Genomic DNA, 12,723 nt, shown 5'->3' with positions numbered 1-12,723 from the left:
GTAGGTTGCGAAGCTCAGCAACCAAGACGTAGGGCTTCCTTTCGTTTGAGCAGCGCTACCCCAATCTATTGCACTTAATATGGATCTACCCTCAGGTTGACTAGAGTCCTCATGAGGGTGTCGTACTGAACTCGGTTGTAGGCATCTTCCAGGTCAAATGCTGCTACCAGAGTCCCCCCCCCCCCCCCCCCCCCGTTCGAAGCCATCATATACGTCGGATGCAAGAGTGGCAGCATTCATCCATGTGATCTTTCCTCTTCTATAGCTGCCCAGTTCCGGCGGTAGGACGTTCTTTTCCTCCAGCTCTATTGCCAATCTGCGTACCACAATTTTCTCCAGCAGCTTCTCGACGGTATTTTGCATGGTCACTATGCGATATGAGGCAATCTTGCTTGGGTCCTTGTCTGGCTTAGGAACTGGGGACAGGTGATTGTCCAGCCAGTCTTCAGGTATCTCCCCAGTCCACAGACTTTCGTTTAGCCTCTCGGCTAGTGCCATTGTCTGTCCTTCCTCCATGTTCTTCATATGGCTATAACACACTCCGTCAGGACCAGGAGAAGTGTTGGATGCTTCCTGGATATATTTATGAGCTGGTAATTTGAAGCAAGTAAGATTTCTTTCCATCCTTATCATAATTATTATTACTGTACGTGAGTTCTTATAATGCTGTAATTAACCTTTAACCTTTAACAGTTTTAGTGTAAAGATTGATATAACAAAGCTGAAGTGCGTTGAGTTTACGCATAGAGTGCCAGCTGGTCTACAATAACGTTGTCGTTGTTTTTACTCCTGTTTTCTTATTTTCGTGAAAGTACATTTTTACTTAAAGGCAGTAACCTTTTTTCGTTATCCTTTTGGAAAGGAAATTTCAAGAAACTCAAATTTGGATTGTTATTAAAATTTCTTGAATTGATGCAGTTTACCGAAGAACACTAGGGAAGATTGAAGAATACCGGACCACTCGTATACATTATTGCTCGAGAATGGGGTGGATGGGGAGGGTGGTTGGGGTAGAGGAGGGGGTGGGGGTTCAGGGGGGTCTCCCCCCTGATAAAATTGTAATGAATAGATCTACCGGTCGGAGATTCTCCATTGAGAGATATTAAAAACTGGGGAAAATCATGAATTCGTAAGGTTGAGACAAAGGACATAGAGGCAAAGTCGGTCCGCTGCTCTGGTATTCTTCAATCTTACCGAACACTAGGCCTAAACACTGCGAGCTAACTGCAGCCATGCTTGTCAGTGATCAACGAAAATGTCCTGAACAATGAACACAGTTTGTATTGTTTACCGCGCTTAAAGCCTCTATCAGCTGATGAGCCAGATACGCGCATTCGGATGAAGGGATTTTTCTCTATAAAAGTGTAAAACTCTCTGATCTTGACTTGACACAAGGCCAGCCCGCCGCAGCAAGACTTCGCTGCTGTGCTGGCCTTTTGTCGGCAAGAATCTTCTAGCCTAGATCTACCTATTGTCTTGTCACTCGTCCGTCACGCTCATCAGCTTATCTTGATCTACTTTTATTTGCGTGTATAGAGAATCTGGGTCTGCATTAGATCTAGAAAGTCTGCATGCTACAGCTGTTGCAAGTGATCTAATCATGGCTGGGTGTAAAGGAAAGATAATGACAGGTGAGAATTGAGCCTTTATACTTTATTCAGTTTGTAATGTCATATTTTAAGTTTCGAAGTGTATACAGGCCCGGTTAGCGGGAGCAAAGTCACGAAGTATACAGACCCAGTAGGGGAAATCTTTTGTGATATCAGAAAGTTTCAGTGCCCAGACCCGGTAGTGTGTGTATGTGTGTGTGTGTGTGCCCAAATATAGATGACTGATGTATTATCGCCATCTATTTTTGTCGTATTCCGGGACTCCCCTCGCCAGTTGGCGTGATGGGCTACATCACTAGGTTTCATCGCTGACTGTGTGGGCTGTGTGTGGGCGCACGCTTGTGTGTGTGTGTGTACTTTGGAGTAACTATAGGGAGAGGCCCTTATAACGTTGCGTCGCCTGCTTAACAGTTCCAAGCCAATTGAAGCCGAAGGGGCGGAGCTTATCGGGGCTGCCGCCATCTTTGTAAGTTCAAAACAATATATGCAGCTTACGCTAGTGTTAGGCGTTAATCGATATTAGCTAGTATCGGGTAGTATCGGGTACCCGCGTTCCCAGTATCGATCGATACTCGATATCGATACTGTGACGTCACAAAAGGCTAAAAAAATAGCGCTCACCGTATTGTTTCCTTTTGAAGCGCTTTAATAGATGAAAGGTCAAAGGTAACGGTGTCAGTCATTCGGCTTACCAGGCCCTACTGCCTGTGTACCCAGTTGTAAGATGCAATTTTTTGTTTGTTATTGTTATTTTTGTTTATTGTTTTTGTTTTTTAAAATGCAAATCATTTTGACTACCTTGTCATCGAGAAGTTTGTTCTTGAAGTGTGAAGGCGGGTAAGGCTCTGAACGCGTGCAATCTGATAGCTTCATCTGCTTTGCAGGTCCTGCACTGCAACTACCGCTGCTGCTACCGCCCTTCTCCTTGTCAAGTGCAGCATTTTTGCTTGGATGTTTGGCTTGGAGATGTTTCATGAGATTTGTGCTGTTCCCATGATGCTTTAATATGTCGTGACAAACAAGGCACCTGGCCTCTTTGTTTCCTGGAAGCTCTTCAAAATGCGTCCAAACAATGCTCTTCTTCTTTCTCAACATGACTAAGCCTATTTAGAAACAAAAGACGGATGATCATAGACAGCACGTTTCTCTCTGATATCACGCAGATTAGGCGGCAAACACTACACTCATTACACTGTTCAGTATCAACTAAAGGACTCTGCGATATCGAGTATCGACTAAGAAAACCAGTATCGATGAGTACCCGATATCGATATCGACTAAAGCCCAACACTAGCTTACGCGGCGTTAATCTCTTTAAAAAACAAGCTGCTTGGACTCCATTGTCTCTCGAAATTTCTTTGTCAAGGTTAATTACAGCATTATAAGCACTCACGTACAGTAATAATATAATAAGGATGGAAAGAAATCTTACATGCATCAAATTACCAGCTCACTTATTCGAATATTTACAGTATCACATGTACTATGTATACACATTGTGATGGTAAGACAATTTTTTTTACATGTTTTATTGTTTGTTTGTTTTTGTAAAGTGTTTTTCGGCGCTCGCAACTGCATAATATATAAGGTCATATGAGCGCACAGGACACACCTAATATTTTCACTTGGTAGGAAATTTTGAATTTTGCCCGGGTGGCGGCCGAAGCCTACTCTTATCGATTTTAGACCGCCAAGGGATCTTTAACGTGCGCAATTTGCACACGGGCCCTCGGATATTTTTCGCCCTTGTCCGAGAAGGCTAGGTGTAGATCTTTCCTACTAGAAGATCAGGGGTGTGGCAGAAAGACAGCAGTAAGGGTCGAGGAGCCAAGGAGTAGCTGTAGAAAGGCTGCAGAAAGAGTCGGGAGCCCAGAGGAGGGGGCAAAGGTGGTGAGGGGGTGGGGGCAGAAAGTGGAAATGAAAGCAGACAACAGAACATTGCTAGAGAGCAGGAAAGGAGGTGAAAGGAGACAATTTTAGAGCAGAAAATTTTTCTTTGAATGAGAGGCCAACACCTTCACCTCTAGGCCACGAGAGCCCTCTACATGACATGTTTTAGAGAAGAAATTGGGATGGTAAGGATCAAAACAAAAATATAAACGGGATAACAAAATTTGCTGAATTTTCGGTCATAGAACTTCATCAGTGCAAAATGATGTCATCACTGACATTATTTTTACAAAAACGTAGACTTCTTGACTTAAAAATAGAACGAAATATATTTCTAACAATATTGAAAATGATTCCACAAAAGATGGTCAGTGAGGGTGGGATGGGATAGGCGAAGAATGAGGAAGGAGAGGGCAAGGCAGACGAGAGTGAAGTATGATCAGAGAGTTTCTGGTATGATGGTGAAAATGTATAGGCTTATATGTAAGAGGAATTTCAAAACAGATTACACTAATTTGTGACATTTGACAGTGTCAAACCCCCTGCCCACAGGCAGATGACATATGGCATCGAAAATGTTTTTCACACACCAAACACACTACAATGACACTGTGACACTGTCAAACCTCCTTGACAGCAAGGAAGTTACATTTGACACACTGGAGTCAACTAAGGCACCGATGCAGGTTTCACATTTTCAAATGCTTTGTCAACCTTAACACCACAAAACTAGCAATGTAAACAACAATATTCTGTGAACAAATTGACAAGTATGCCTGACTAGGCACATACGTGCAGTTATCATACGGCAAACTGAATTATCTTCAGTCTCTTTCATTCAGTTTTTACTGTGAGATGCATTTATGGCTGAAACAGAAGGTACTTCATCTTCAAGTTCAGTGCCTTTGCTAGAGACTGATAAATTAAAAAATATTTTTCGTAGGCCTAAGTGTTTTACGGCACCCATCTCGAATGCTGCGCAAACTGCCATTTGGTCGACACGAAGTATACAACTGAGCTGATCTCACAATCATGGCCGACCGTGGTCTGCTGTGGCTTCACGTTACGCGACTCGCGCCTTCTCCTATTAATAGTTACTCCAAGGTGTGTACAGTCGAACCTGTGTAAGACGCAATCGCAAGGGAGCCAGAATAAAACTCCATCTTAGACATTTTCCGTCTTCGACAGGGGAATTTAGGGGGAGATGGAAGGGGGGAGGGGGTTCAAAGGCCCAGCCGGTGGTTCAAGGGTCAGAGGGTCACTTGTCCGATCAGCAAGCAGTGGTCAAAACTTCACACCTCTTAATTGCCATCCTGTCTGATAATGACATGCGTCAGTCTCACTTGTCCAATTACCACCTTGCCTTTCATAGGACCACTGTTTGACCTATTAAAAATAGAAATGTTTGACATCTCCTTTGCTTCCACCCTTAGCCCCACCCACCAGTGTAACAAATAGAGTCAACCAATGCCACCCCTCACTGCCATCGTGTAATAACAATTCAAGGAACTCTTTTCTCTGCTGGCTGTACGATCAGGGCGGCAGGCATTGGTCAATCTAATTTCACACCTCTGGCTTCTGGCTAGCCAGGAAAGTTTCCATTGAGGCTTGCTACTCGAGCACTCTCACGAGCAGTCATGAGATTTCACACCCACACCTCCCTGACCAGCTGCATGGTTCAGGGCTCACATGATGGGGTAACATCTGAGCCAACTGCTCTGTGGGCCTAGGGTAACATCTACCCTCAAATTGCTCCCCTACTCCCCTTCCTTGCCCAGCAGCATTGCCATGGCATTAAGTTTAGAGCTGGTCAAACCAAACTTGGGAGTATTGTGTCAAATCAGGGCTGAGCGGGCAAAGCATTTTCTGTCTTAGACAGGTGAAACCCTCGGAAGGGAGTGGATTTTTCTTTCAGTTTCCGTGTTGGACAGGTTTCCGTTTTATAAGATCTACAGGTAATTAAAGAGGACTATATCAAGGGGGGAGCAGGGAGATTCCGTTAAGACAGGTTTCCATTTTACACAGGTTTCCATTAAGGCAGGTTCGACTTATGTGTGTATGTATGCGTGTGTGTGTGCATGCGCTTGTGTGTGCACACGTGTCTGTGTGTGCATGTGTGTGTGCGTGTGTGTGCATGTGAGTGTGTGTATGTGTGTGTGTGTGTGTGTGTGTGTGTGTGTGTGCAACTTTGAGGAGAAGGTAGATTTATGGTACGAAAATTGCTGAGATTGTTTATAAAAGATAATATAAATTAATACAAAAACCCCCCCAACCCAAACACGGTGAGATCTAGTCAGTTACCGGCGAGGGAAACCCAAGAGTCTTGGGAAGATGACAAATATAGATTGCGGAAATACGTCATTTATATTTGGGCCAATCACAGAGGTGTGCTAGGTGCTCGCTGCAGCTTTGTGTATACATTTTTTTTTCAACATAGTCAAATCAAATTCCACATATATATGTTCAAACAACAAAATAGAGAGAGCAAATGTAACACAGGAAGCTCAAACGAAATGTCAAAATAGTGCTATCAATTGTAACAATTTAAACAGTTCAAATTCAACATTGTCAGTTCAAATTCAATATTTGTCAGTTCAAATTCAACACTCATTTATAAACTGCAATAGTTGTTTGACATAGTCTCTCTCTCTCTCTCTCTCTCTCTCTCTCTCTCTCTCTCTCTCTCTCTCTCTCTCTCTCTCTCTCTCTCTCTCTCTCTCTCTCTCTCTCTCTCTCTCACTCTCACTCTCTCCCTCCCTCCCTCTCTCTCTTTATCTCTGTCCCTCCCTCTTTCTCTCTCTGTATCTCTTTCTCTGTATATCTATCTTCAACCACCCTCCCTCTCCCTCCCTCCCTCCCCCCTCTCTCTCTGTCTCTGTCTCTGTCTCTGTCTCTGTCTCTCTCTCTCTTTATCTCGATCAGTCCCTCCCTCTTTCCCTCTATCTCTCTCTCTCTCTCTCTCTCTCTCTCTCTCTCTCTCTCTCTCTCTCTCTCTCTCTCTCTCTCTCTCTCTCTCTCTTTATTTCTCTCTGTATCTATCTTCAATCACCCCCACCCTCCTATCTTTCGTCGAGATCTCCCTCCCTCCCCTCTCTGTCTCTTTGTCTCTCTGTGTCTTTGTCTCTCTGTCTCTCTCTCTCTCTCTCTCTCTCTCTGAAAATCTGTTCAAAGTAGTCGCAGCGACATAGGCCTATGCGAGATGTGTATGGCACGGCCATTCAAAGACCTGTTTTTATTTTGTTGAAAGTGTAATCTGGGTGTCTTCGACTATGGAAACTAGAGCATCTTTTATTTCCTTGGTTACTTTCTCAAATTTCTTTTCAACAACGTTGTCAGTTTCGATCGCTCAGCCTACTGTACTGTATGCAGTGTTTTGGCGTATGGTACTGTTTCAGTTTATATGCAACTGTGAGCATAATGTAATCGTCACCTCGCAGAAAGGCTTCTCGTATACCGGTATTCTCTGTTTATCCTCGAGACTGACTCTTTGTATTAATTTGGTTTTTGGTCAGGCATGCTTAATATGTGTTCGATGATGTCGTTTTCTATTCTCATTGCAGCAGTTTGATCCCAGTACATGTTCTTGATAATCCTTAAGTCCTTCCCGTCAATATTGAGGACTTCCAGCATGTCGATGATCTTGTTGTGCCTAAGGCATTCGACAAAGTTAGGTACGACTAGATCTTGACAGCTGACGGAGAGAGACGAGAACAGTAAATAAACAGCGAATGTAGCTGAGAGACAGTTATTTAAACTTTCATTGCTGAATTTGAACTCGCTATTTGATATTTGATTGGGTAGAGGTGTAGGTCTAGATCTAGAGAGCAGACGGTGAGTATTGAATGCGAGAGATGTGAACAGTAAACAACGAACGTTGCTAAGAGACCGAGTAACTTCTATTGACTTGGAGATGATGGTTACATCATAGCTTCATAGTTTTTCGGATTGTTGAATTTGAACTTTCCTATGCTGCACTTGAATGGACTTTGATTTCCCTTATGTTTGCATTTGAGCTCTCCGCTGTGATTATATTTGAGCTGATATTTGCTTACGTTTTTCATTGTTCGAATTTGAACTCTCTATGTTGAATTAATTTGACTATTTTGATATTTGAGCTTTCAATGCTGTATTTGAGCTCTCTATTTTGATATTTGATCTGGGAAAGGTGTAGTATATTGTGTTTAACTCGACATGCATTTGCATTTGTTTTATTTATTTTATCATAGAAGATTCTATAATTGTTATCCTTGTCATACACCGGGAGGAGTTCCGCAGAGGGCCTAGTCCAATGTTTATTGTGCAGCACCAGTGCATGGGTCCCAGTGCAGCGAGATATACCGCTGCTGATAATGACAAATGGTGATGATGCAATATAATAAGATGATGTTAAATGCAGGCCTAGCCACCAGGTTTATGACGTTTTTAAATAGCTTTTTTGAGGGGAGAGAGAAGCAACACCGCCACCCTGCCCTCATCTTTTTAAAACTTGGTCTCTATTTACCAGCTAATTAAAATTCAGACTGAAGCATGCATGCTTATTTCTAATTCTTTTTTTATTTCTTCAGTTCAAGGTGTCATTGAGCCGTCTCAGGCTGGTGTTACCCTTCCCCATGAGCATCTTTACCTCAAAGTCCCAAGTTTCTATACGGAACCAAAAAATAAGCAGGCTGAAGGGTACATCCATGCTCCTTTTGAGATGAAAAATTTAGGATGGATACGACAGAATCCGTAAGATATAATTTCATTTCTCCATATATACTCATGTCATGAAGTTCAGGAAGCGAAAGAAATGTAATTTTTCTTGCTTTTTTCAAAGTTTGGATGGCGTTTTGATCAGTTTTACAGCGCTATAATGGTACCGTAGGCTTTACCTTCTGTTATAATACAGTGGCAGCGCAGATAATATGGACACTGAAAACTCAAAATCATGGATAGCTTAATGCACAATAACATTTCTGGACTGATATCTCTTTAATTTTGTTGCTTTCAGTTTATCTGAATTATGGATGTCCAATTTCATGTGTTTGACTTCCGTGCCCGACTGTTGGTGGTTTTCTTCTGGTGTATACTTTTAAGGATTGTATTCTGTATTGGGATAAATGATTTGATCATTAAAGTTTGATTTTTAAGGTAGTAGGTAAACTATTCCTAAGATGAACCATTAACTGTTAAAAACTGATATTGATATTATCTCTTTTCTTTCTGAGATGTTTGTCTTTATTTACTCTCAGTACTATGTACAGTTGAACCTGCCCGGGCGGCCACCTCTATAAGACGGTCACCTGTACAAACGGCCACTTTCCATTTCCCCCCTTGCGTTTTTTCTATATAGTTTAACTGTGTAAAACGGGCACCTGTCCAACGCCCGCGGCCACCATATTTTAACACACAACCCCTATCACACTAAGCAATACCTTTGTGACTCCATTACGTTTTGTCATTAATTGTGCATTGACCCCTGGCGTTGTGGACGAGCCTTCATAATCTAATCACCTGTCGTTGTTGTTAGGTAGTCGCTCCATCCGATCATGTTGCGTAGGCCCCTCCCACTGTTGACCAATAGGTACCAATTTCCAGCTGCTGGTGAGGTTAGAGTGTGATTCTTCATAACCCATAAGCCCCGCCCAGAACTCATACACAAATCGTAAGTGAGATGAGTGGTCACCGTTTACCCAGTCTGTAACAAATTAACAATGGACGTCAACATGGACTTGTGACAGAAGCGTCGCTTGTTCTTCGAGTGGTGGCGATCCATATGTTTGTTTTACAATAGCACTCGGTCTTCCTTGTCTGACACATTTCATTTTATTGTCACTCTTGCACAAAATCAGCAACAAAATGAAAATAACAAACAAAATACAAACCAACAACAACAACAAAAAACAACAATAATGCGGCTACTTTCGATCGGGAATGGGGTTTGTTTTCTTCATCTTGATCAGTCCTGCCTAAGACAGCCACCTGTCTTATACGGACACTTTTCTCCTTGACAATGGGTGGCCGTCTTACACAGGTTTGACTGTAATGATTTTTTTTTCTTCATGTGTATCGTACAATGCCCCCATTGATACAATTTTAGATTAATTAGGAGGCGGGCTACAGACCCTGGTTGTCAAAGGCTATGAGAGGGATACAATGTCGCAGCAGAAAGACAGAGATACATGTACTCAATAAAAATTTCTCCCCACTCGGGAATGGAGCTGGACTCTCATGCGTGAGACAGCAAATAAAATGCGGCTTAAATGCCTCCCTTACCCCACAGACGCCAGTCTATACGTATGGTTATATTTTGCTTACAAGAACTGTTACTGATATGTTGGAGTCAATCTTTATTTTTCTTTCAGTATTTGTACAAAGTGAAATTTTTTATTTAAGGTTTTATTTGTAATTTTCCTGGAAATTCAGATTATTTTCTTGGGTATTTTGTGCAATTCTAGTACATATATATGTATGTGGAGAAAAATTAAGCTTTAATTAGTGGAGTGGGAGGATGGAATGGGGTGGGGTGGGGATCTATGATGTTGATATTCTATGAACTATTAACTTCATAATGACTGATTTCAAAACTCATTCTATTCTGCTTTGGCCAGTGGCATCTGTCATGTTATGCTGTATGCCAACATTTTTCAGTGACAAAAAGTTAGTGATAGAATATGTTTGTTCTATTCTTTCTTTCAAATGATAGTAAGCCTATGTCATCCCAACATAGTCATGCTTGCTGTACAGAACTGATTATTGCCATTGAAGTACGGTAAATGCCAAAACTTGCATTGTTCATCTTTCATTACCATCTTCATTTTTTTTTTCTTTTGTTTTGATTTCTTCAGATACAGCCACTGGCCGAACCTTTCACTGTATGGGGAAAGTGAGGCTGTAATAGAAGAACTTCTGTTTTTCAAGGTGACAAGTTCTTTTATGTTGTAGTAGCAATTGGTCATGAATGCAATCAACACAGACACGGTAATTCTTTAGTGCAATTCTAATATGATTTTATTTTTTCATTGATTGTGGTAAAGAATTATGTTGGTTTTGCATTTTTACACTTTGTTTTGATCATTAACTACTGCTATTTTTCTTTTCCTTTTTTGTTTCTTATTGAATGTGTATAAATTCATATAATATCGGTTATTTCAAGTTAAACTCATAGCGCATATATGAGTTGTAAAACTATATTCTATGAACGAAGTACTCGGGAGTCTTATTTACTAATTCTGCAGTGATTTTAGTACAAACATTAAAAGAAAAGGATTCGAAATTGAGTAGATGTGAACCATACACACAGACGCATGCACACGTACACACACACACACACAAAGCACGATGCATGCACAGGCACACACACACACACACACACACACACACACACACACACAGTCACACACACACACACACACACAGTCACACACACACACACACACACAGTCACACACACACAACACACACACACACACACACACGCACGCACGCAAAGCGTGATGCAGGCACACACACACACACTAAAAGAATGCTTTTATGTCTCCAGGAGAATGGGGGCAACACTATTGTAGAAAATACATCCCTTGGAATCTATCGAGATTTGGCCACATTGAAGCATATCTCTCAGAGCACTGGAGTGAATGTTGTTTGTGGAACAGGTGGGATTTGTTTTCATGTGTTTCTGATTTTGAAGAGATGTATACAGGGCACTCTCCTGATTTAGAGGTGTGGTGTTTCCCTCTCATTCAATAGATCCTGGGTTCCAAACCTTTCTTCCCTATAATTTTCTCTTTTCCCTGCCTTTCCTGTTCTGCTGACTTGTTCTATCATTTTTGCTTTCATCTCCACTTTCCCTCCCCCCCTCTTCCCTAACCAGGCTCCAAGCTCTTTTCTTTTCTCTTGACTCTTTCTACTACAAGTTCAGTCAAACCCCGTTATACCACCTACCTAGGGACAAGCATGAAGTTGGCGGTATAACAAGATAGCACTGATTATCAACTTGCCCATAGTAGACTGGTAAAGACTAGAGATAGACTGTAGGCAATCTTGACTCATCTAGATTGTCTTGCACAATTGCAGTGCGCAGGGGAAAAACCTGTAACAACCAAGTTATACATGTACAGCTCCAGCTGAACTTAAAATAAACTCAGATTTTAAAATTTCTGCCAGATCGTATGCTAAGCTATAATAGGTGTTAAAGACCCTAAAGACGTACGATTTTTAGGGCATCATTTTACGCAATCCTCGTCAGTACTCGGACAGCCTCAGACCTCTCATGAAGAATTGAGATAAATCACAACAAAACTCTTATGGGCGCCCGTCAACCTTTTAGCCATCAGGCAGATATGTGGTGGTGCCAAATGTTTTGCCAACAGGCTGAGGTGGCACAGTTCCTTTGACGGTTCTGCAGGTGACTTAAAGATTTCATATCAATTCCTTAAATCAATTAGAGTAGCCTTCAGCTGCCACCCGGACAAAATTCAAAATGAATTTCTGCCGAAACAGAAATGACTCTAGTCAGTATAAAAACAAAGAATATCTTCGAAACTGGAATGTGGCTGCTTTAAAGGCAAGGGGTCCAACTAAGAGCTTGTCTCTTTATGTGCGATGCGACGCGCGTCGCATGTGGTCCTTGCCGCTCTAAAGTCAATCAAGTAAGATTTTAAAGAAACCGTCTCCTTACACGCGACATGACGTTTAGTCACACGCGACCGGCGCCTGCGATCGGTCCATGTAGTGATCGGGGGTTTCGTCACGTGCGACAGACTGGGGGTGTGACAGGTTTAGAGCATCACCATTGATCAAAATACCTAGCCAAGGTCAAGGAGTGCCGGTCGACAAGCCTTGTATAGTGTGGTGTGTGTGTGTGTGTGTGTGTGTGTGTGTGTGTGCGGTGTGCGCGCGTGCGTGTAAGATGTTCATACTAAATTTGACTCAATGCTAGTTTTGTGAATCTAATTTCGTTGTTTTTTTGCTTTTTTTGATGGACAGCAGGAGGAGAAGAAGGAGGAGGCGGAGGAGGACTTACAGTACACGAGATTGGCCATGTACGGAATAAAAAATATGTCAGTGGCTCGTAGAACTCCCATCTGACGTACTTTGTACTTCCTTGTCTATCTTGACATTAACCCTTTCGTTGCCAGGGGGTATGTGTTCCTACTGTCAGCACTGATTTTCAGCTGAGCTCGTTTCAGAGGACAGCAGCCTAATGTCTCAGTGTTAATGACACTAATATAGTGTAAAGCGC

General features: G+C 42.1%; 1 protein-coding gene across 2 annotated transcripts in view; it reads left to right on the top strand.

Moving 5' to 3' along the window:
- The first annotated feature begins 1,365 nt into the window (after positions 1-1,365).
- LOC101859121 (phosphotriesterase-related protein) overlaps positions 1,366-12,723 on the top strand; it is a 21,453-nt gene continuing 10,095 nt past the window's right edge. The window contains exons 1-4 of one of the 2 annotated variants that reach the window (XM_005105631.3): positions 1,366-1,631; positions 8,066-8,228; positions 10,328-10,400; positions 11,023-11,134. In XM_005105631.3, the coding sequence (XP_005105688.1) occupies positions 1,601-1,631; positions 8,066-8,228; positions 10,328-10,400; positions 11,023-11,134 (379 nt within the window). In that variant the 5' untranslated portion in view covers positions 1,366-1,600. Of the gene's footprint in view, positions 1,632-1,928; positions 2,077-8,065; positions 8,229-10,327; positions 10,401-11,022; positions 11,135-12,723 lie in introns of those variants that run through there. The other variant, XM_035971688.1, reaches the window with a different exon arrangement.

Source organism: Aplysia californica, unplaced genomic scaffold (assembly GCF_000002075.1).
Source record: "Aplysia californica isolate F4 #8 unplaced genomic scaffold, AplCal3.0 scaffold00482, whole genome shotgun sequence".
Classification (NCBI taxonomy): Eukaryota; Metazoa; Mollusca; class Gastropoda; order Aplysiida; family Aplysiidae; genus Aplysia; species Aplysia californica.
Note: the sequence above shows the minus strand (reverse complement) of the source record. Positions and strands in the feature narration are given on the sequence as shown.